At 43.4% G+C, this 25,763-nt stretch overlaps 1 protein-coding gene across 7 annotated transcripts in view; it reads left to right on the forward strand.

Moving 5' to 3' along the window:
* The window catches only part of LOC123754421 (uncharacterized), a 65,883-nt gene that overhangs the window by 1,613 nt on the left and 38,507 nt on the right, over positions 1 to 25,763 (forward strand). For 5 of the 7 annotated variants that reach the window (XM_069326509.1, XM_069326508.1, XM_069326510.1 and 2 more), the window contains 2 exons: positions 17,694 to 17,822; positions 19,413 to 19,594. In XM_069326509.1, coding sequence (XP_069182610.1) covers positions 17,694 to 17,822; positions 19,413 to 19,594 — 311 coding nt within the window. Of the gene's footprint in view, positions 1 to 6,103; positions 6,381 to 17,693; positions 17,823 to 19,412; positions 19,595 to 25,763 lie in introns of those variants that run through there. The other 2 variants (XM_045736818.2, XM_045736817.2) reach the window with 2 other exon arrangements.

Here is a 25,763-nt window from a genome sequence, read left to right on the forward strand (position 1 = left end):
TAGTTTCTTTCACCTTTATTGCTGTTACCTAGCAGTAAAAAGGTACTTTGAAGTTAGACAGCTGCTACGGGCTGCTTCCAGGGGATGTGTGAGAGGTGAAAATTAGGATTAAGGACCTGCGCGAAACGTTATGCGTGCTAGTGGCTGTACAAGAACGTAAGAACTCTTGTATAAATAAATGAATGAATGAGTTTGGGTAGGTATAACTCGGAGCTGTCTCACGGGGACCAGTAGAACTTAAGCAGTTTCCTACATATTGTTTATATTGTTAAGACGGACATTGATCAATGTTACCAAGTCCATACCAGCAGAGTTGGTAGAGGCACCAACAAAAACACAGGCTGTGATGATTGATGAAGATTAAGCCTTCCTGAAGGGGGCATGGGCATGAGTAACCCATAAATGGTAGATGGTTGAAGTGAATATGATATGTGGTCGTGACAGAATATGGAGAGATTGATTGATCGATAAAGATTAAGCCACCCAAGAGGTGGCACGCATGAATAGCCAGTAAAATATGGAGAGAGTCTTTGCAACATTTTGAATGGAGTGGGGCGATTATTGTAATTAATTTGTCGGTTTCCGGGAATTGCCTTGACACTCGCTACCTGCTTGACTTTTTTTTATACTACTTTGTCATTAATCCGCGTGGATCTTAATGACCCACAAGCCTTGGGATAGTTGGTACCAAAATGTGAACCGTGAATGCTGGTGAATGCAATGGTTCCACTCCCGCCCACTCATTGGGTGGGGAGAACATGATAGGTAAAGTGAAGTATATGAAAATAGTTCACTGTAAATTGCATAAAGACTGTCCTGGTCCAGTTCTTGAACCCAATATTGAGATTTACATTAAACTGTACAACTAACTTATCAAGATTTTAATTTACTTAACAAAATGAAATTTGGGGTTCGGTTCTTGAACCCATTATGTGCCTCTGAAACCTTTTTCACTGCCGTCCACAGGATGATATAGGATGCACAATAAATGAATTGTGATAAACGAACTAAATAATAAATAATAGAGGTAACACAAGGTGGATTAAGTGAGAGGATGATCAACCGAGTGGATTTTCTTAGCGGTGAGGTGTTATGGAAACCCATACTCCAGTTTCCGTAGTACTCATAGTAACGATGTGGACCATCATATGTATATTGATATAATGGACAATTAGGAAGAATTTGATACTACTGCATTTGGACAAACCGGAAGGGGTTTTGTTTTATGTTGCTAATAAACCCAAATTAACCATCCTAGGCCCTAATACGTGCTATCTGTAGCTTATTATAGTACATATATGTACTAGACTAGGTCTAGGAATATTTTTAAGTTTGGTTTTAAACTTTAGATTTTTCGGACTATAAAGTGAATAGAACTGAATTCTAATATCTAATCCATTACGTACGATGGTGCATATAGTTACAAAAAATACTATCAAAAGTACTTTTGCTACTATCCGGAGCAAAAAAAAAATAAATCTTATCTGTTTGGAAACAATATACTATCAAAAGTACTTTTGCTACTATCCGGAGCAAAAAATAAATAAATAAAAAAATAAATCTTATCTGTTTGGAAACAATGAAAACATTGGCATCAGGGAACCGACTCGATCTTATCTGTAATTTAAACTCTCAATGATCGTTGGAGAAACTCAACTGTTCAATAGTCAGTTTGCCATCATTTGCCTTTTACAACATGTGGAAAGTATAAGTATTTTTTTAATGAAAGATATTAAATAATGATAAGGATAAGAAGTAAGGAACATTGGAGTAGGCCTACTGGCCTATTAGAAAGGAATTCAAACAGGAACAGAGTATTCGATCCAAACTTGGCTGCTTGTTTATGGAGCGCTTATGGCGGTATAGACCATGTAAGGCGTCGGTATGGTGAGAAGTACTCGCTAAATGTATTTTTATATGCAGTATTACGGGGAATTCTATAATTTCCTAAGCTGTTTATTATGTGATTAAAGTAAATATATTTTCCTTCGACTGTTTGAAAACGTTTGTCTTGTAAAGCCGTTGGTTTGAGAGATTTTAGTGAATGCAAACATGAAGTTTTGAGGCGAGTAGCAGCCCAGGTTCAGTCTCGCATACTGGGTTCAGATACTAAACCTTAATGATCTTCAAGCTGGGCAATTTACAATTCTGGTGAGCTAGTTACATTTATATGTTATTTTGCTTATCGTGCATCCCGCACTCACTCAGTGGGTGGAGATGGGGAGGTTGCAGCCACCTGCATGCACTGCCTGCAACAGGAAACTCTGGACACATAGATAAGATTCCTGGTGGTACATAATTTTTGAATGAAAACTTACACATTTCTTTAACATTTGTGATGAGTAATTCGTAAATTGTTATTTTTTTTTTAACAAATGTAACCTGTGTCCACAAAATTAGTTGCACGTTCTGCAATACAATCAGGGTGTGTGAATAGTTTTGCTGACACAGTTTACATTTGATGTCTACGTTGGCAAGTTGCGTAAACTCCTATAGACACAAAACTTTTGATATTTGACTTCTCTAACATAGCTGGCGTAGATTTCACTCGGGTAAATACAACAGACAAAAATACAATTTAATATTATATACTACTACTGCACCCATTCTATTTAATTGGCATTTGGTAACCTTGAAAAGGGCAAACCCAGTTCATTTCACTCCTGAGCTAAACATTAAGTACTGAACGAACGTTAAGAGAATCTACCTGTTCGAGCGAGGGAGTTGTTAGAATGATACAGCGAGGTTTGAAACGAGACTAAGCGCACGTACACCTTTGGACGGCTGCTATCTTCGGATAGCCAACCCCTACCACCACCACAACCCCCCTCCCCCCCCCCCCCCCGCCCCGACCCGCGGGAGACCCCCTCTAAGCCCACTTGGGAAGACACTGGCAATTAAGCTAACCCTTATCTTTCGGGAAACATTTGCAGATAATGAATTCTGCAAAAAGATGTGCTTGTCTCTCTCTCTTTCTCCCCCTTTTTTTCTCTCCTCTCTTTCTCTACTTTAGTCCTCTCTCTCTTTCTCTCTCTCTGGTTTAGGAATAGGGACGATCATTATTTTATTCCATGTCTTGGTAATCCGGCATCTCACGTGTTAATTATATAGTTCCAATTAAGTGTTTATGTGAGTTACATTCAGGCCTGTTAGAGCAGTATAATATTATCATGAGCCGCCCTAGCCTCCTCCCTCCCCGCCGACGGCAGATTTCCTCACTGTTATTGTCATAAATAATTCCTGGGCACGTAATCCCTGTGCACACGCACGCACACGTCTGCGAGCGCGACATTTCCACCGTCGGCTTCCACAAGTTTCAAATTCCATCTGATATCTTTCCGGGAATCCAACGACTCTCGTATGGATGGACACACAGTTGATTTAGGGTGATTCTGATCATTTATTAACGAGCGCCCGTTAGTGCTCACGGCTCTCTATCGATTTGCCAGGAAGTGGAGGATCGATATCTCGGAAATGTAGGTGAGACGTTTTGGGTGCGTTTTCTTACACCCGGTGCATCTGTTCACCTAGCAGTAAATTTGTAACTGGGAACCATTTATCTTCGTTAAGTTGCATTTCGGGAAAGATCTTTTTTTTTTCTTTTTAGACCTCGATAAGCCTACAAGTATAATAGTACAGTTAGCTTCGTTCTCCACCCACAATTGGGTATCCTGGGTTCGATTCCCTTAGAGAAATAGTTAGGCAGGTATAATGGTAGTAGTGAGGATATATACACTGAGAGGTTTACTTTAGTCCTGGACAATGTTTAGGACTAAAATATACCTTGTGGCTGGTCAGGAAGTTATTGTGGTGGTCTTAGTAACCAGCCCGCGGTTTATGGTGTTAATTAAACAGGCCACTAAACTAAGTTGCACTAATGGTGGTGGTAGTAGCACTAATAGTGGTAGTAATATAGTAGCAGTAGTAATATTGGTAGTAGTAATAGTGGTGAGAGTAATAGTGGTACAGTGGTAGTAGCAGTATATCATAAATAGTTTTTCACAGATTTGAAAAGAATAAAGAAAAGCATGATAGATTCACACATTAGTTCTTTTTATTCAAAACAAATAAATTCAATTCAAAATATTGTATTCACATATGCATTGTATATTTATAGTTGATTTAGTGTACAAGCAAAATATAATTTTGTACATTATTTATTTACACGATGAAAAAATGACCATATAGTTATCATACATATAATTATGATTTATAATTATTATATTCATATAATCATAATGATCTTATGTGCATAATAATAATTATATGAAGTGTTTTAGATACAGTAATAAAATAATACTGGGAAGAACACTGATAAATAAAATACAGTTTAGATTACAGTAATTGTTACTACTCTATAGACATTCAAGGATACATTATATCAAAGGCAGAATAAAGAACAAAGTCATCTATTTTTTGTACATCTAGATAAAGCTGCTTTTGTTTTTCCAGCTTTGTATCTAGTAAGACAAAAATGAAAAGCATTTCCAGTATAAGTATTTGGTGACATTTAGTGAGAAGTGACATATAAATTCGCAGAGAATACATAATAACATTAAAGCAGTTATATATATTTTTGAGAATTATAGGTTAAATATAGCACGAGTAATAGGTTAGATATAGCACGAATTATAGGTTAGATATAGCACGAATTATAGGTTAGATATAGCACGAATTATAGGTTAGATATAGCACGAATTATTGGTTAGATATAGCACGAATTATTGGTTAGATATAGCACGAATTATAGGTTAAATATAGCACGAATTATAGGTTAGATATAGCACGAATTCTCCCCCTAGAATTCGCTATAGAGGGTTGTTATAGCATTGTGCCCAGGGCAGGCTAGACGTTCATATACCGTACCTTGTGACCTCTGTGGGCACACATGAATGACTTAATTTATATATATATTTAGGGTACAGTGTATGCTTGTACCAAAAAGTATGTTTGTACATGGTACAGTGGATAGGTATTTACATTATTGCAAAGCCGCAAACATTATATATATATATATATATATATATATATATATATATATATATATATATATATACTGTATATATATATATATATAATAATAATAATAAAGGGTTAATTTCCGTTTCTATATATGTATTTTTTTTAATTTGGTTACTTTTCTTTTTGGAAAAATGTTTGAATGTGTAATTCTGATTAGTTAAAAACACACAGCGCATTTTGAACTATTTTTATGGCAGTTAAAGTATGTTTATTGAGATAAGAAATACATCTCAAAGGGATAGAGTAGCTTAGGCTATTTCTACCCCCCCCCCCTTGTGGCAGAAGGCGACTGAAACGCCTTGGGGAATGTAATTCCGTTAGGCACAATGAGTGGGCCCAATTCAAATATCTGTTGCACGGTATATACTGTGAAATGTTTTGTGAAACATTAAGACATTTAAAGTTATCTTGTCATTCTAATCAATGCCACACATCATCATATATCAACATTAATAAATATATATATAATAAACATAATTTATATGCTGTGTATAGCCTACATACACCGTTCATTAGTTTGAAAGAATACAACGTTTGTTTTTTATAACGTATACTCTAGTATCTCATAATATATGTTGAATACCTCCCTGTTAGTTTTTTTGGGCAGGGGTGGTGGGGGGGATGGGAAGCGGGGTTAGTGAAATAAACATAGCCTTTGTTCTCTGCAGGGTGCATAAATGATGGGTGAACTAAATTATTTCCAGTGTTGCTTGTGGTGTTTATATCCTACTGTCACCCTTAGCAAAATTTTGGTGCGCGGCCCGTATCCACATTTATCTTCCTCTCTTTCAATCTGCGAAAGAATAAAATTTAGGATTGGATGTAAGTATTTAACAGACCGGGATGGAAATATCTTGAGTAGATACCCCTGCCGGCGGCCGCATAGAAAACGAGAGTAACGTACGTGACGCTGCCTGAATGAAAACGAGATCTTCGATTTTTCGCGTTGATATCTGCGTATTGTCAAGTCTTGTAAAACCAACACGAAGTTCGCTATCACTATCATTCTCAAAAGTGTAATTTACAAAAATTACCAGCTTCAAGATAATTTTTTCCGAAGTCTGTTGCGCAATTTTATTTGTTATTTAAAAATAAGAACGTCTAATATTCTCGAACGTCCACAACACTGGAACAATTACTCTTACTCGAGTGGTGGCCGGACGTGTAATATTAATTGTGAAGTTGTTTTTCGCCTAATACTATGTTATAATCTGTTCGGCATCTGTCCGAGATTGGTGAGTTAGTGTTGTAAATGTGTATTGCAGTGAAAAAGGCATACTAACAAGGCAGTGAGGCGCTGAAAAAATATGAAATAACTGTATTGGTAGTCGTGGATTCTGTTGGCAGTAACATTCAAGGTAAATCTCTGGAGATTGTCATATATTTAGATGTATTCTGCTAATTCTGTATGCATGTAGAGGTCCTATAGAGCCCCTTGAGAGTCCATCAAGAGTCCATCAAGGGATGTGGGCGTCGGTGGGCGTGGAAATACACCATGGTCTTGTGCTCATCTCTGACGCCATTTTGTTTTTGTAGGGAAGAAGGGCATATCGATGGGGAAAAGGTTGGCATAATACTACATTAAATGCACTTTTTATCCCGTGAGCACCGTCTCCGGCTTCCGTACGGGTCCTCGGAAGACAGCCCTACGTTTGTCAAGTGCCATCAGAGAGAATATCTCTCAGAAATGATGGTTAAGGGCCACAATATGTAAGGTTGTGGGAGCCGCCTGGCATTGACGTGTGTGTGGGGGAGGGGATGGGGGGGGAGGAGCGGGCTGTAAACAAACGCACGTGAGCCAGACCCTTACCTTAACCTTTGCTTAATGCCTTTGTGTTCATTAATTTGATCTAGAGAATGTGCCATTTTTTCTATTAAGGTTTTTAAATTTTTACCCCCTCTGTGTAGCCTAAGTCTGCCAGTTTTATTATTTTTTTATTAATGGGTCATTGCATCTTGCATAGTAACTTTCCTTCAGGCGGCCATTGGTCCCATATGAGGAAGCTGTGTGTTTGTTTGATCGCTATTTCTGTAACCTATGGCTCGTCTTGAATCAATTCAGTGACATGTGGGATTCATATGTGTTTCTTAAATGTTCAGTACATGTGAAAACGTAGGCCAAAGTACATTGCCCAACACTACTGCATAATTTAAAAGGGATTAGCAAAGTGAAATAAAACATTAACATTAGTTAAAGAAATACTGTTGGGTCTGCATAGTAACTGGATGGGTGACTGTACAGTCAGCTTTCCTTCTTTGGGTGGATCTCTGTAAGGTTAATAAGCTTCATGTTTTATGACAATGTGAAACTAAGTTGCCTTTTGCAAGGATACTTTTAATTTATTGGCATGAGCTCAACTAGACCAAGCATGACAGATTTTGTTCCATTCAGTTTTGACATTTTTAGTGAGTATATTTAAAAGTATTTTGAGGTAGGGAATAGCCATTTACAGCCTGTGGCATTGGAGGAATTTTCTAAATTGGCTTTAAGGGGTGACATGGATGAAGTACAGTATATGCGTAATTGGGTGAAAGGGTTTAACAAAATATATGAACTATGTTTTAAGTGTATCCCTACAAAACAGAACACGAAAATATGGATACAATTTGAATAATTTTTTTTTTTTTTTTTTTTTTAAGGAAAGACTTGGGGTAAATACTGATTTACAAATAGGGCATTTAATCTAGAAAATAAACTACTGGGTAACATAAGACAAGGGGATTGATAGATTGTTTCAAGTGTAGTTTACTCACACGTCGATGAATTTGGCTGATATCAATAGGGTCTACCCACTGTTTTTTTTTCTTTTGATTAGAGCTTATTTGAAAGTTTGTAAGCAGTAGCATCAATGAGATAATATTAAAGTAGGGTTAAGTTATTAAAGGTGAACTTCCAGGTTCTTTTTTGGGTCCATTGTATTCATATTTTTTATTAATTGTGATATTGGGTAAATAGTAAACATCTGGAAGTTTGTGGATGATAAGGATATGATGTACATTAAATTTAAATGAAGATTCTTCTGAACTGCAGGAACACTTAAATTAAATAAGGATTTGTACAGAAAAAATGGTAAATGCAAGGTTGTGATGTAGATAATTGTAAATTCCCAAGTTGGACAAGATAATAGCAATGTTTGTCAACTTGAATATAAATATTGGCAAGTCACAAATATATAAATATTGTGAATGAGCAGTGAGCGACACCAAAGACCAAAAACCAAGCCTACAATGCATGAAATTATGGCAAATAGGACACTTGCTTATGTAATTCATTTGTTGGGGACAGGCAGCCCGTGTGTATTTTTTAATTATATATATTGTATACATACATGTAATGTAAATGTATTGTAATGTAGTGATTTGTGTGCATGTAGGGATTTGTGTGCATGTAGTGTTTTGTGTGTGTGCTTGTAGTGTTTTGTGTGTGTGCATGTAGTGTTTTGTGTGTGTGCATGTAGTGTTTTGTGTGTGTGCATGTAGTGTTTTGTGTGTGTGCTTGTAGTGTTTTGTGTGTGTGCTTGTAGTGTTTTGTGTGTGTGCTTGTAGTGTTTTGTGTGTGTGCTTGTAGTGTTTTGTGTGTGTGCTTGTAGTGTTTTGTGTGTGTGCTTGTAGTGTTTTGTGTGTGTGCATGTAGTGTTTTGTGTGTGTGCTTGTAGTGTTTTGTGTGTGTGCATGTAGTGTTTTGTGTGTGTGCATGTAGTGTTTTGTGTGTGTGCTTGTAGTGTTTTGTGTGTGTGCTTGTAGTGTTTTGTGTGTGTGCATGTAGTGTTTTGTGTGTGTGCATGTAGTGTTTTGTGTGTGTGCATGTAGTGTTTTGTGTGTGTGCTTGTAGTGTTTTGTGTGTGTGCTTGTAGTGTTTTGTGTGTGTGCTTGTAGTGTTTTGTGTGTGTGCTTGTAGTGTTTTGTGTGTGTGCTTGTAGTGTTTTGTGTGTGTGCATGTAGTGTTTTGTGTGTGTGCTTGTAGTGTTTTGTGTGTGTGCATGTAGTGTTTTGTGTGTGTGCATGTAGTGTTTTGTGTGTGTACTCACCTAGTTGTACTCACCTAGTTGTGCTTGCGGGGGTTGAGCTCTGGCTCTTTGGTCCCGCCTCTCAACCGTCAATCAACAGGTGTACAGGTTACCTTGAGGTTACCTTGAGGTGCTTCTGGGGCTTAGTGTCCCTGCGGCCCGGTCGTCGTCCAGGCCTCCTGGTTGCTGGACTAATCAACCAGGCTGTTAGACGCGGCTGCTCGCAGCCTGACGTATGAGTCAAAGCCTGGTTGATCAGGTATCCTTTGGAGGTGCTTATCCAGTTCTCTCTTGAACACCGTGAGGGGTCGGCCAGTTATGCCCCTTATGTGTAGTGGATGTAATGAGGTTCCAGGTTCCTGAGCCTATTGGGCTCTATCATATCTACACTTGAAACTGTGTATGGAGTCAGCCTCCACCACATTACTTCCTAATGCATTCCATTTGTCAACCACTCTGACACTAAAAAAGTTCTTTCTAATATCCATGTGGCTCATTTGGGCGCTCAGTTTCCACCTGTGTCCCCTTGTGCGTGTGCCGCTTGTGTTAAATAACCTGTTTTTTTCTACCCTAGCAATTCCTCTGAGAATCTTGTATGTGGTGATTGTATCCTCTCTAACTCTTCTGTCCCCAGCGAAGTGAGGTTTAATTCCAGTAGTCTCTCCTCGTAGCTCATACCTCTCAGCTCGGGTACTAGTCTGGTGGCAACTCTTTGAACCTTTTCCAGTTTAGTGTTATCCTTGACTAGATATGGACTCCATGCTGGGGCTGCATACTCCAGGATTGGCCTGACATATGTGGTATACAAAGTTCTGAATGATTCTTTACACAAATTTCTGAATGCCGTTCATATGTTGGCCAGCCTGGCATATGCCGCTGATGTTATCCTCTTGATATGTGCTGCAGGAGAGAGGTCTGGCGTGATACCAACTCCCAAGTCTTTTTCTTTCTCTGACTCCTGAAGAATTTCCTCTCCCAGATAATACCTTGTATTTGGCCTCCTGTTCCCTGCACCTATCTTCATTATATTACATATGGTTGGGTTAAACTCTAACAACCACTTGTTCGACCATTCCTGCAGTTTGTCTAGGTCTTCTTGAAGCCTCAATCAGTCCTCTTCTGTCTTAATCCTTCTCATAATTTTGTGTGTGTGTGTGTGTGTGTGTGTGTAGTGTGTAGTGTAGTGTAGTGTAGTGTAGTGTGTATAATGTTTTGTGTATTCATCTAGTTTTGCTTGTGGGGGTTGAGCTCTGCTCTTTTGGCCGGCCTCTCGGCTGTCAATCTATCAACTATTACTAACTACTAACTTATTTTTCTTTCCCACACACATACACCTCCAGGAAGCAGGTCATAACAGCTGTCAAACAAACAGGTACCTATTTACTGCTATGTAACAGGGGCATCAGAGTGAAAGAAACTGCCCAACTGTTTCTGCTTGCGCCGGGAATCGAACCCTGGACCACAGGATTATGTTCCCAGTGTGCAATCCACTCAGCCACCACCACCCTGTTGTCTACTCAACCACCAGCACCCTGTGGCTGAGTAGTGTTTTGTGTGTGTGTGTGTATGTGTGTGTTATAGCCTAGCTGTACTCCTGCTCATCTAGTTTGCTTGCGGGGGTTGACCTCTGGCTCTTTGGTCCCGCCTATCAACTATCAGTCAACTGAAGTACAGGTTCCTGAGCCTACTGGGCTCTATTATATCTAGACTTCAAGAAGTCAGCCTTCACCACTTGCATTTCATTTGTCAACTATTGTGACATTAAAAAAGTTCTTTCTATTATCTCTGGGGCTCATTTGGGCATTCAGTCTCCACCTGTGTCCCTTAGTGCGTGTGCTCCTTGTGTTAAATAGCCTGTCTTTATCTACCCTAACGATTCCTTTGATAATCTTGTATATGGTGATCATGTCCCTCGAACTCTTCTGTCTTCCAGTGACGTGGTGTACAATACGTATACAGTTGTATACATATGTGGTATACTATACATATATACTCGCCTAGTTGTGTTTGCAGAGGTTGAGTTCTGGCTCTTTGGTCCCGCCTCTCAACCGTCAATCAACTGATGTATAGACTCCCGAGCCTACTGGGCTCTGTCATGTCTACACTTGAAACTGTGTATGGAGTCAGCCTTCACCACATCTCTGCTTAATACATTCCACCTGTTAACTACTCTGGCACTGAAAAAAGTTTTAACATCCCTTTGGCTCATTTGGGTACTCAGTCTGTGTCTGTGCCCCCTTGTTTGCATACTCCTCATGTTAAACAGTTTATCCTTATCTACCCTGTCAATTCCTTTGATAATTTTGTAGGTAGTGATCATATCTCCTCTTACTCTTCTGTCTTCCAGTGTTTTGAAGGGCATTTTATGCAGCCTTTTCTCGTAACTCATGCCTCTTAGTTCTGGGACTAGCCTAGTGGCATACCTCTGATTTTTTTTTTTTAAGCTATGTCTTGTGCTTGAAACAACCCATCCTCTGAATTGACAGCATGGTTTAATACTAAGTGTAATAAGTACATTTCCTTACTGTCATATATAGTACATAATTGCACTTATGTGGCTGTTACATTTACCTCCCCATTTATTTTCCTCGTTTTCTGTTAATGCCTCTAACCTCTCCTCGTAGCTCTTGCCCTTCAGTTCAGGGAGCCACTTAGTAGCATGTCTTTGCACCTTTTCCAGTTTGTTGATGTGCTGCTTAAGATATGGGCACCACACAACCGCTGCATATTCTAGCTTTGGACTAACAAAAGTCGTGAACAATTTCTTTAGTATATCGCCATCCATGTATTTAAGGGGGCATCTCCCCGGAATTATGAGAGTTGTTGTAGGGTATTCATAATTTATTATCCTGATACATGTGAAAGGTGCTGCACCTAGGCCAAGTTTCAGCATCTCAGCCTAAATAGAGGAGAAAAAAAAAAATAAAAAAAATAAATATTTTTCAACAATGTTCAATTGCTTTCACAGCCCACAATTGTGAACCAAAATCATTTCTACGACACTCGCTATGACCTTACTATATAATAAAGATTGTCTAGTATGATCTTTATCCCAGATGTATTTAGTGCAATAATACAGATTTTTAAAAGTTTCCCAAAAACGTATGCAACAAAATGAAGTGTATCATTATTTATAAAATCAATAAATCTACGTAGATATGAAAACATACTACAGTTTTTAGAGGTGTAAACTCTACATATAATGTGCAAGTTTCATGTAAATTGAATAATAAATAAAGGCTGTGAAGGCAGATCTAGTTGTAAAAGTTGGAGTTGCGTAGCGCGCGACAAGTTACTCCACTTGTGGTCACTCGTGACTGGTGATTTACGCATTGCAGCCAGCTCGTATGGAGAGCTCGCATGCATCTAGCTGTCAATGCTTTTCTCTTGTTCGTTTGGTAAGTCATATTGCAGTACAAATAGCAAAAATAGCATGTTCTGGGAGATATTGTGTGAGCGCGTCAGCATACATCCTCTCTCCATGAGAGACACGCAGTCACTGACGGCACCACCCTCTCACTCACACGATACTGTTGCCATTTGTGTGAGTTTATATTCATTTTATGCGTAACATGTTATTTTCAACGCTATTACGAAAAATAAGACATCTACAACGTAAGATACAATACCCCGCGGCGCACTCACGCCGCGAAGACCAGATTCACGAAAGTTGCAGCGGGAAATTTGACTAATTACGTTATTTTTCAAGATATCGTTAAACGGTTTGGACCACAGTATTGCCAGAACGTTGTAGTATTTTTCGTAATTTTTCGTAAATATTCCATTTTTCATCGGATTTTCGGGTACCATGGCTCCTTAAAAGCAATTCTGAAGTTAGAAAGTGTGGCATAGGCTCCTCGCACAACATTCTTTGTGGTCCTTGGGTGATAGTTTTCTATCTAGAACCACCCCTAGATCTCTCTCTTTATCAGAATTCTTTAAAGATTTCTCACATAATATATAGGTTGCATGGGGTCTTTGTTCTCCTATTCCATATTTCATAACATGGCATTTATTAACATTAAATTCCATTTGCCAAGTGGTGCTCCATATACTTATTTTGTCCAGGTCATCTTGAAGGGCATGGCAATCTAAGTTTCTTATCCTTCCTATTATCTTAGCATCATCAGCAAACATGTTCATATAATTCTGTATACCAACTGGTAAATCATTTATGTAGACAATAAACATCACTGGTGCAAGAACTGAACCCTGTGGTACTCTACTTGTGACATTTCTACAGTCCGATACATTGCCTCTGATTACTGCCCTCATTTTTCTATCGGTCAGAAAATTTTTCATCCATGTTAGAAGCTTACATGTCACCCCTCCAATATTTTCCAGTTTCCAGAACAATCTCATATGTGGAACTCTGTCGAAAGCCTTTTTTAGGTCCAGATAGATGCAGTCAACCCAACAATCTCTTTCCTGTAAAATCTCTGTGGCTCGATCATAGAAACCGAGTAAATTCGATACACAGGATCTTCCAGATTGAAAACCATACTGTCTGTCTGATATTATATCATTTCTCTCCAGGTGTTCTACCCATTTAGTTTTGATTATTTTTTCCAATACTTTCACTAGTCAATGATACAGGTCTTCCCTGCTGCCACTTTTGTAGATTGGAACTATGTTAGCCTGTTTCCACACTTCTGCTATGACTCCTGTACACAGGGATGCCCAAAAGATCAGGTGAAGTGGAATGCTGAGCTCAGATGCACATTCTTTCAAAACCCATGGTGAAACTCCATCTGGGCCAACTGCTTTGTTCTTACTGAGCTCCTTTAGCATATTTTCCACTTCATCTCTTAAGACACCTCTATACACTCTGTTGTTGTTCTGGAATTCTTATCGTATCTGGTTCTCTGAAGATTTCATTTTGTACAAACACACTTTGGAACTTTTCGTTCAATGTTTCACACATTTCCTTTTCATTTTCCGTGAATCTGTTTCCTATTTTCAACCTCTGGATATTATCCTTTACCTGCAATTTGTTGTTTATGAATTTGTAAAATGGGCCCGGTTCTGTTTTACATTTATCCGCTATCCCTTTTTCAAAATTTCTTTCTGCCTCTCCTTACTGCTGTATAGTTGTTTCTTGGATCTTTGTATCGCTGGTATGTTTGGGGGTTTGGCCTCTTCCTATATTGATTCCATTTTTGTGTCTTTTGGTCTCTGGCCCTCTCGCAATTTCTGTTGAACCAGTCCTGTTTTCTGGCCCTGCATCTCGGTTTTGGTATGAATGTTTGTGTGCCTTCATCGTATATTTTGCAAAATTTGGCATACATTTCATTTACTTCCCTGCCTAGCAACAAGTCTGTCCAATTACACTCGTTTAAAAAATTTTGAAGTTCCCCATAGTGACCTCTCCATAAATCGAGTTTATCATCTGTTTCAATGTCCCCATTTTCTTATAGATGATATCAATAAAGCATATTTAATGTCTAACAGGACGTGGTTACTCTTTCCCAAGGGAGGAAAGTACTGTACTGGATGTCAAATATCTCTTTTTTTTTTTCTTTCCTGGTGAATACTAGATCCAGTACTGATGGTACATCTCCTTCCCTCATTCTTGTGGCCTGCTTTATGTGTTGATACAAGAATGTCTCCAGAATGAGGTTCACAAATAAGCATGTCCAAAAATCCTCCGTTCTTGCTTCATAGGCCTCCCAGTCTATTGCTTTAAAGTTGAAGTCCCCCAGTATCAACAGTAGTGATTTGTCTTTATCTGCTTGTACAATAATCTCTCTCATGACCATTATGAGGCCCTCTCTTTTGTCATCCAGTTCTTCCTTTGTCCATGTGTTGCTTGCTGGGGGGCTGTAGGCATTTAAAATTATCAGCTTATCCTGATTCCAGACCTGCAATGCCATTATGTCAATATCTCGAGGGTTTTCAAATATTAACTCTCTTACCTTCAGGTGTTCTTTCACCAGCACAGCCACTCCTTCCTTCCTAGTTTTCCCTGTCACGTCTCCAAACTTAATTAATAGCCCCTTGCGAATATGACTTCATTTAATATATTTCCTTCAAGTTTCGTCTCTGATAATGCGACAATATCTGGGACCCTAAGCTGAATTATATCTTGCAACTCCAAAGTTTTTTACCTTACTCCATCAATGTTGGTATATACAATTTTAAGGAAAATGTTCCCTTTCCCTTTGCTCTTTACTCCCCCTTCCACTACTGATTTTGTTCTTTGTTTTTATGTACCATTTCACAAGCTTTCCAGTCCCTGACACTTTTCAGAAAAAAGAATTTCTGTCTTCATTTCTATCCCCATTTAGACATTTTGCTTCAATTAGGTTCATTTTCAGCTTTTCTCTCTTCCTTTGAGAGGTCTTGTCTTATTGACCAAAGTTTGCCAACCTCATCACTCTGCAATTTCCTGGCATTTCTAAGCACTTCCATCATGTTTTTGACTCCATTAAACATCACCCTTAAGTGGCAGTTCTTGTGTTTCTCATATTTTCCTATTCTTCTAAAATCGCTGGCATTTTCCTTTGAGCCTTCTCCTAAATTTACTATTTTCTCTATGATTTTCATCTCTTCTACTGCTCTGTCCACCCTAAATGAAATTTCCTTCTCTAAATGTCCAAAAATTATTATGTACTTCTATCTGCAGTGTATTGTACTAGTTTACTGTTGGTAACCAGTTCTTTCCTAATTGCTTGCCTAATTTCTGCTTCTTATTGGTCATTTCTTGGCGCTGTTGGCTCATGTGCGCGTGTACTTATGCGTGTGTCTGCACTCACCTCACCTAATTGTACTCACCTAATTGTGCTTGCGGGGGTTGAGCTTTGGCTCTTTGGTCCCGCCTCTCAACTGTCAATCAACTGGTGTACAGATTCCTGAGCCTACTGGGCTCTATCATACCTACATTTGAAACTGTGTATGGAGTCAGCCTCCACCACATCACTTCCTAGTGCATTCCATTTATTAACTACTCTGACACTGAAAAAATTCTTTCTAACGTCTCTGTGGCTCATCTGGGTACTAAGTTTCCACCTGTGTTCCCTTGTTCGTGTCCCACCCGTGCTGAAGAGTTTGTCTTTGTCCACCCTGTCAATTCCCCTGGGAATTTTGTAGGTGGTTATCATGTCTCTCCTTACTCTTCTGTTTTCCAGGGATGTGAGGTTCAGCTCCTTTAGCCTTTCCTCGTAGCTCAATCCTCTCAGTTCCGGGACGAGCCTGGTGGCATACCGCTGAATCTTCTCTAACTTTGTCTTGTGTTTAACTAGGTATGGACTCCAGGCTGGAGCTGCATACTCCAGGATTGGTCTTACATAAGTGGTATACAGGGTTCTGAAAGATTCCTTACACAAGTTTCTGAAGGCAGTTCTTATGTTGGCCAGTCTAGCATGTACATGTGTACTGCGCGTGTACATGTGTGCGCGTATGTACACGTGCGTATGTACATGTACGTGTGTATTCACCTAGTTGTGCTTGCAGGGGTTGAGCTCTGCTCTTTTAGCCCGCCTCCAAACTGTCAATCAACTGTAACTAACTACTAACTAACTTTTTCTTCCCCCCCTCCCCCCCAGGAAGCAGTCCGTAACAGCTGTCTAACTCCCGGTTACCTATTTACTGTTGGGTAACAGGCATCATGCTGAAATAAACTACCCATTTGTTTCTGCCTAGGCTGGGGATCAGACCCCGGACCACACGATTACGAATCCCGAGTGCTGTCCACTCAGCTGCCAGGCCCCCACTTAACTACTAGACCCCCCGTGTGTGTACTCGTCTAGTTGTGGTTGCGGGGGTTGAGCTTTGGCTCTTTGGTCCCGAAAGAGTGTGTGTGTGTACGTGCATGTGTATATCCTCATGGAGCAGCTCATAGCAGCTGTCTTAACTCCCAGGAATCTGTTAACTGCCAGGTGGACAGGATCATCAGGGTGAAAGAAACTGCCTATTTGTTTCTGCCTTGGCTGGGTATTGAATCCGGGTCCTTAGGACTACGACTTTGAGCGTTGTCCACTCTGTTGCTGGGGGAGGGGGAGGGCAGTGTTTGTGTTTATTTGTATCTACAGAATCGAGCTACACTGTACAGTATTTGCTCTTGGACCCCATCTTTCTAACTAATTTATTTTTCCTCTATGTCTACAACATATATTTCTCAAACATTTTTCTCTCAAATTTTCTGACAAAACTTTTTAATATCCGGACAGAAATTTAGGTAACTGGAGATTAGGTTGTGTAAATTTTCAAGAACTACATATTTCAAGATCTACAGTATCAAACAAAAAAGGCGGACTACTAAGAGTCATGCTGAAATTTCTGCTTTAAATTATATTTTTCATTTGCAGTGTGTGTGTGTGGAACTTTAAATTGTTACTTGTGGCAGTAACTGGCACAATTAAATTGTTAAATTGTAACAATTTAACATTAAATTGTTACTTGTGGCACAAAAAAATTGCAAAAATTGTAACTTTTGGACTTCCCCTGTAAGAAATATGCTATCTGGATGTCTGGCTTATCCAGTGAGGGGGTCCTTCCTATATAGTCTAGATAAATAAGCTTGGATAGTATTTCATGTTAGCATAATGTTATATATATGAAGAGTTTTGACTTTTTGGGTCTAATTTCATACAAACTATGATGTTTGACTATTGAACTGCCGATTTTACTTTGAAATAATGTTAACCAATGTTTTTATTTTGACAGATGAAATCCACAATGGGGGACCAGCCCAAGATTATGGTGTTTCGGCCAACTTGGGACGAGTTCAAGGACTTCACCTCGTATATATCATATATAGAGTCTCAAGGAGCCAACAAAGCAGGTTTAGCAAAGGTATGATTACTGCTTCTTTCTGGAATATCTTGCATCTTTTGGTCCATTTAATCAGTATAATATTCAGATACAGTAATTGGCCTGGTAACTCTTTTTGTTGTTGGATCATTGTCACATCAAACACAAAAGTAAAGGAATTGCAGGAAGCCCATTGGCCCATATAAGACTGCTCTTTGTATGTACAGTATGTATGTATGTATGTATGGTATATATGTATGGTATGTATGTGTATGTATGTATATATAATATCTATCCATCCAGTCTCACTAATGTACTGTATATACTGTATCAACATTTGCTTGAAAAAGCTCAATGATCCCCACATTTATTATGTTACCCTAGTACCAGAGTCCTTCGGGTAAAGTCATGAATTAGACCAGCATGTAAAGCATATTTACGTGCATTGTAAAAATTATGCATAGATTGCACGATTTAAAGAAATGTTTAGTAAATGTAATCTTGTTTAAATTAGTGTCAATTAACATTGTGGTTGTACTGTGCGTTCATATTTTATTGTCTTTTTCCTTATAGTACATACATGTCGGGCAGCTTTTACATTTAAATTTCACTTCTGTGTCACTAAAAGATGTTAGTCTGTTTGTGATTAGGTATGTTTACACACATTTTATATTTTTTTTTTAAGTCTTGTGCAGCATCGACAGATGACTGCCAATTTTGTTATTTTATTCTACTGTATATATAGATATACCTGTATAGCCTATCCCTATTTGCGGACGGAACACCTCTTAAGGAAGTAAGATTCCTCAAGTGGTGGTATTTTGCCATATAATAGTTTAGGAAAATACAATTCTCGATGGGCTTACCCCAAGTTTTTATTTAAGAATTTTATTTTTCATATGTAGTCTATATATTTTTTGTTTTCAGCAAATTCCATTGCAAATAAGCTTGTTAATGTTTTTTCATTAGCAATGAATTAATTTTTTATGACAATTAATTTACTAAAGCTTAATTAATTTTTTTACCCTGATAGTTATCAGGACTTTGAAGATAAAATGAAACTAATACTGCATTGAAACCTGTCGAGCCCAATTAAATCTGTGGATGGTGATCATGTAAATACTGTGATGAAAGGAAATAACCACTAGGTCTTCACTATATTGCAGTATAACAGATTGTATTTATTCTGAGTGAGGGGGGGGGGGGGGATTGCCAAGCCATTACGACTATATAGCACTGGTAAGGGGTCAGGATAAGGATTTGGGGTGGGACGGGGGAAAGGAATGGTGCCCAACCACTTGGACGGTCGAGGATTGAACGCCAACCTGCACGATGCGAGACCGTCGCTCTACCGTCCAGCCCAAGTGGTTGGGTTTATTCTGATTGAGAATGCGTTCATTTCAGTTTTTGGTCATGTAGGCTACTGCTGTATAATAATAATTTTCTTTCAGCAAATTACATAGCCTTCCCGGCTTGGTGCCTTCTTTGATAATTACTTACTTCTTTCAGCAAGAAGCAAAGATTTTGTAGAACAAATTTTTGAAAGCTCTTTGGTATTAAATTAAAAAAAAATTAAGTAACTAAGCATCATTAAATAAAGAAAAATGAAAGAGAATTTGATATTCCTGACAGATCATCCCGCCGCCCGAGTGGTGCCCCCGCAAGAGCGGCTATGACTTGGACTCCTTGGACCTTACAATACCGGCCCCCATTTGTCAAGTGGTGACTGGGAAACAGGGGCTGTACCAGCAGATAAATATTCAAAAGAAACCTATGACTGTTAAGGAGTTTAATAAATTGGCAAATAGCGATAGGTAAGTGTTATGAGAAACTTAGTTGCGCCATTTTTTTCCCTAGATGATTTGATTATTTAACAAAAATTATTGACTAGAATTATTGACTTCAAAGTTATGACATTATTGGAAACAAATGTTAAATTTTTTTTATTGTCATTTTATTGTAATTTTGTCATCAGTTAAATAATCCTCAGATTGTAGCTATTATCAACATTTCAGTGTCTCGGTGCAAAACAAAAATTAAAAGTCCTGTAAATATATATTCTGTAATTTGTTTTGAATGATAATGTCCATGTAAAAAGTAAGAAAAAGTGGAAAAAAGTGTCTTTTGTGATTCTTAGAGGTGTAGCTGGGTGGAGTTTTTTTTTTTAATCTTTGTTCAATAGATGCCGCCCTTGTGTGTTTGGAAGTTATCTGAATGGTACACCATAGTAAGATTTAAAACACTGAAAATGTTCAAATAGCTCTTTTCTGGGGGGAGCCCCGTCGGCTCCCCGGAGCTATCCCAGGCTGATATGCTAATGTCAGACTTTGGCATCAGTCATGTGTATGGAGTTCTTAGGCCTACCGGGGACCACGGCCAGAACCGGGCCCCCTCAGAGAGGCAAGGGGAGCAATGGCCTATAGAAGCCCCCGTGTAGTTGGAAGCATTCTATGTCTACCATCGACCGGAACAGGCACCCAGAAAGGTAAGCGCTCCAAAACAAACCCCTATTCTGGTGAAAATTGCTACCAAAAACCGAACTAGTGGATAGAACTCTCCAACCGAAAACAAGCAAACTAGTGTGACGTCACACACTGCCGCGCCGCTGTCTGCGCAGCTCCCCTCTCCCCGGGAGGGGGGAAGGGGGAGCCCCAGACCCCCCGCGCCGGCTACCCACACCTCGGTTCTTGAGGCTGATGCTATAGGCGATGGTCGTGTGCTCTGGCTCCGGTGTCGCTACTGCACTGTGCTTTGCGTGTGGTGTTAGTTTTGTGGGTGCGAGAGCCAGGAGTTATCTTCAGTACTCGGGCTGCATGCGCCTAGGGCTGCCTTCCCTAGGTGCCCTGTAAGTACTGCCCTTGGGGCTTGGGGCCACCTTCCACAGGCTCCTCGGGGTCTGCCTCTGCTGGTCCGTTTTACCTTTCGGTTTTTCGGCCGCCTGTTGGGCTCTTGGGTGTTCTGTTCTCCCTTGTTACCGGCAGGTAAGAGGCAGTTTGCACTGGTAGGGGCGCAGGGTGCTGCTCGGCTTGTATTTCCCGACATCGTGGCCGGCTCTGTTCCTTGGGGTTCGCTGTCCTCTTGCGGGGTTTTGTTTTTCTTTTTGTTTTTGCCTGGTGGGGGGGTTCTGTCATTTTATTCAGTTTGTTTTTGCCCTTCCACTGTTCTCGGTGGCGCCCCCTGCTAGGCCCCCGTGAGTGTACACGTCCCTGGGGTTCAGCTTTAGAAGTTTGCTTGGTAGTTTTGGGCGCGGGTTTGCAGCACCCTGCCTGGGACTACCTGAGCGCGAGTCCTCTTAAAGTAAACGCTCAGGACCCTGGGAATCTCCTAGGGGGCGCGTGGGTCCGATGGATGTGACCCCGGAGTCCCCACTCGCTGTGTGCGAGTTTGAGGGTTGCTCGGTCCCCTTGTCTCAGGGTGACCCTCATTGTTTTTGCCTCTGCCACGCTGCCTGTTGGGTCGGTGATACTTTCGACCCTGAGTCCTGTGAGTGTTGCTGCTTGCTTGTGACTCAATTTACCCAATCCTCTGTTGATTCTATTCGGGTACAGGCGGCACGTGCGTTACAGTCTAGGTTTCGTCTGTTGCAACGCGCTTGGTTGGTTGCTTCCCCGGATGCCCCGGGGCTGCCCCGCTTTGCTTTTCGAGACCCGGACTTGGGGGTGGGGGTCGCTTCGATCCTGGTTCAGTTCGCACCTCCTCGTCCTTCCCCTTCTGTTCGTTCTGGTCCCCCGCCCCTGCTTCCGGCCCCGAAGCGTCTGAGGGTTTCGGGGTCGGAGCAGGGGTTACTTGATCTCGAGACTCGGGCAGCTTCGGGGGTTGCCCCTTCCGGGGGGGCGGCAGAGGCATTCGAGTCTTGTCTCCCGGCCGAAGCTTCAGGGTCTGACCAGTGGGCCCCCCTTCCTCCAGCTTTTCCGGCTGCTCCGTCCTTGTCTTGTGGGGTCGGGGCTTGGGAAGAGGACTCGGCCTCGGGTCCTGTGGTGACGGACCTCAAGGCTGGGGAGGGGCTGACTTGGGAGCCTTGGGCCCCGCTGGACCCCGCCTGGGTTTTTCTTCCCACTGAGCGGGGCTTATTGTTACAAGGAGTGGGGTTTTCTTTTCCCCCCCTCTGCGTATGAGTTGGATTTGGTGTCGGCCCCTCCCCGGGTTCGGTTCCGTGTTCCCCCGGGTACGTCGGTTCCGTCCTTCCGGAGGTTTTCGGCTTATCGCATCCAACCTGGTGTGGTGCGAGCGGCCTTTGCAGCTTACCTCCTGCGTGACCCGGATTATGCCTCGGAAATGGATCCGTCCACGTTCAGGTTTGGGACTTCGTTCCCTTTCTGGCTCCGTTACGAGGTTCCGGAGTCGTCCTGGCTAGCAGACTGCCCCTTGTTTAGTCTGGATTCCTGGCATTCCTTCTGTCGTTCCCGCACGCTGGAGTGGCGGGAAGCTTCCACGGTGCTTCAGGTTTTCCTGGGGGGTGAACTTGAGTACCTGAATGAGTGCTTGTTTGCCCCTGCCCTTCCCCGCGATGTGGGCGTTATTCAGCTCCATGTGCAGGTTCCCTCCCTTTCGGCGGCGCTCGTTGCGGAGGACTTGCGCGCCCGGGGCCTTTTGTGTTCGGCCTTGCGGGTCTTTTCCCTCCTGGAGCTGTCTTCGGATTGGCTCATGGAGGATGTGGGGACGCTTGGGTCCGTCCCGGGGTCCGGCACCTTGTCCTCGGCTGCGCCGTCGGCTGCGCCGTCGGCTGTGCCGTCGGCTGCCTTATTGAAGCTGTTCACGCCGATTTTGCGGGATGCGGTTTCCCTGTTCTATGCTTCCCGTCTCGCGTGTCGGCAGGCGGTGCTGGGTTCCTCCGTGGAATCTGCTTGGGCTCTGGCTCTTAGGCGTTCTTCCCCTTTTTGTCCTCTCCTGTTTCGGGAGTCGGCCGTGGCGCAGTTTATTCAGGCTGCGTCGGCGGCTTGTCGTCCGATGTCGGACTTGTTGGTTTTCCGGGGGTCCCGGGGTGGGTCTTCCCGGAAAGGTCGTGCCAGGGCTCGGGGTTCCTCTCGTCGTGGTAGGCCTCTGGTGTCAGGTTTGGGGTTGGCTCCTCCTGCGGACCCTCCCTCGTCTGGTCGGCGCGGTGTTCGTGCTGTGCGGGGTTCTGGGTCTCGTAAGGGTCGCCGGCCCTTTCGCGGTTTGCCCCCTTGACGGGGCGATTGGGGGGGCGGCTTGCGCTGTTCGCCCGCGCCTGGTCCCATGATTCGTGGGCGTTTCGGGTCGTGTCTCGCGGCCTGCGGTGGCGTTGGATGGCCCCTCCCCCCTTTGGGGGGTCGGGGCTGGCAGGGCAGGTTTCTTCCCCTGCGCTCTGTCGAGTCATCTTGGAGTGGGTACGCTTGGGCGTCGTCGAAACGACGACGTCCCTCAGATGGGTTTCCCGTCTGTTTCCGGTTCCGAAACGGGACTGCGCGGACCTGCGGTTCATTCTGGACTTGTCCCGTCTGAACCCCTGGGTTCATTGCCCCTCCTTTCGGATGACTACGCTGTCTCAGGTTCGGCTCCTCTTGGAGCCGGGAGCTTGGATGGTGTCCCTGGACCTCCGGGACGCTTATTGGCATGTCCCGATTCATCCGCAGTTCAGGGACTGGCTCGGTTTTGTTGTGGGGCGTCTGAGTTACCGCTTTTGTTGTCTCCCGTTCGGGTTGAACCTGGCACCTCGCGTGTTCATGCGCCTTACACGGGTTGTCGTGGCTCGTTTGCGTCTCCTAGGTGTTCGGGTGTTGGCCTACCTCGACGACTGGCTGGTTTGGGCTCCCAGCCAGTCAGCTTGCTTGCTAGCCAGGGATTTGGTTCTTTCCCAGCTCGCCGAGTTTGGGTTCTTGGTGAACTGGAGGAAGTCCCATCTGGTTCCCTCTCAGGTTCAGACTTGGCTGGGTCTCGTGTGGGACTCTCGAACCGCCTCCTTGTCTCTCCCTCCGGAGTCTCTCCTGCGGCTGCGGTCCCGCCTTCGTCTGTTTCTGGAGGGCCTTCGGGTCACCCGGCGGTTGCTCGAGGGGCTGTGCGGGAGCCTGAACTTCGCGATGGTGGTCTACCCGCTGGGTCGGGTTTGGCTTCGACGGCTGTTCTGGTTCCTTTGGGGTTCCCCCTTCCGCCTCTCTCGCGATCGCAGAGTTCGACCCCCGGGGGCCTTGCGTCGGTTGCTGCGTCACCGGCTTCCTCTTCGGGTTTTTCGGGGTTCAGTGCCTTGGCGCCTACCCGAGCCCTCGCTCGATGTGTACACGGATGCATCGTCTCGGCTGGGGTTTTGTGACCAGTGCTCACCAGGCTGGCCAGGGGCGTTGAGATCCGTCCTTCCTGTCGAGCTCACAGCACGGTGCGGGAGTTCGCGGCAGTGTGGTTTGCTCTGGGGAGGATTCGGGTGGCCCACGGATCGACGATTCGGCTCCATTCGGACTGCTCTCCGGTGGTTCATTGCCTGAACCGCGGGGGTTCGATGCGGTCCTTGTCTCTTTGGGGTTGGTCGCTTCGGGTGACTCGTCTGCTGAGTTCTCGGGGTTTGGCTCTCCTGGCGGTTCACGTACGGGGCGTGTACAACGTCTTGGCCGACGCCCTGTCTCGCTTCGTTCCCCTCTCCACGGAGTGGACGGTCGACGACGAGTCCTTCCGTTGGCTTTGCCAGACGTTCGGGCGCCCTTCCCCGATTGCGAGGCCGTCAGGGTCGATGCCTTTCGGCTAGACTGGTCGAGGTGGGGGTTCCTGTACCTCTTTTCCCCGGTTCGGCTGTTGCTCCAGGTCCTGACTCGCTTAGAGACTTACCGGGGGAGAGTTGTCCTTCTGGCCCCTTGGTGGCTGGCCCAGCCTTGGTTTCAGGCGCTGGTTGCTCGGTGTCCGAACCCGAGGGTTTTCCCGCGGCTCCGCCTCTTTCAGCAGATCGAGCCGGTACGTCACGTAGCTGGTTCGATCTTCTCCTCGAGTCTTCGCGTATGGTTTTTTTGACTCGAGTCTATCATCATCTCTATGGTGATCAGGTGGCCTCCTTGTTGGTGTCCCACCTGAGGGCTTCTTCTCGGCGGCAGTATGAAGTTTCCTGGCGGTCCTTCCGTTTCTTTTTGCGTCTTCGTCGTGTTAGCTCCTTGTCTGTTCGGGTGGTCTTGTCCTTCCTCTCGTGGTTGTTTCAGGACAGTCATCTTATGCCTAACACTGTCGCTTCGTATCGTGCGGCACTGGCGGAGCCGCTTCAGCTTGCTTTCGGTATCGATGTTACGTCTGCGCCGTTTCGCAAGCTGTCTCGTGCATTGTTTCACCTCCGGCCTGCTCATGCGTCACCTGAGCCGTCCTGGTCTTTGGACAGAGTGCTTGCTTTCCTTTCATCTCCTCGTTTCGTTGTGGCCCCTTCGGTCCAGGATTGTTTTTCCAAGGCACTTTTCTTGTTGGCTTTGGCCTCTGGGGGTCGGGTAGGGGAGCTTCATGCTCTCCTCCGGCGCAGGGGTTTCTGCTCTTTTGGTCGTGGTGATTTTGTTCGTTTGCAGCAGTCTCCTTCTTTTCTGGCGAAGAATGAGACTGCTGCGTTCCGGAGGGGTCCATGGGTGGTTGATGCTTGGTTGGTCAGGCCGGGGGTGCATCATGTTTTGTGAACGGTTGCGGCGCTTCGCCGTTATTTACGCGCCACAGCTTGTGTCCGGGGACGCGCTGTGGGTTGATAAGGTTTCCCTTCTTCCCTGTTCGCGGGTTCGGGTCTCTCAGGTCGTCCGCAGGGTTATTAGGTCCAGCCAGCCTGCGGTCTATCCCCGTGCCCATGACGTTCGTAAGTTCGCGGCTCTTGCTGCCGTCTTTGGGAATATGTCTTGGTCTGAAATTCAGGCGCGGGGATTTTGGCGGTCGAACAGGGTCCTGGCTGCTCGTTACCTTGTGAATGTCCCTGGGCCTCGTCGGGCCTGTGTTGCTTTGGGTCGGCGGTTGCAGCCAGTTGTCTCGGCTTCGAGTTGAGGGGTGAGCGACGACCGCCTCCCGGGTAAGTCCCTCTTTTTC

This window comes from Procambarus clarkii, chromosome 18, assembly GCF_040958095.1.
Source record: "Procambarus clarkii isolate CNS0578487 chromosome 18, FALCON_Pclarkii_2.0, whole genome shotgun sequence".
Taxonomy (NCBI): Eukaryota; Metazoa; Arthropoda; class Malacostraca; order Decapoda; family Cambaridae; genus Procambarus; species Procambarus clarkii.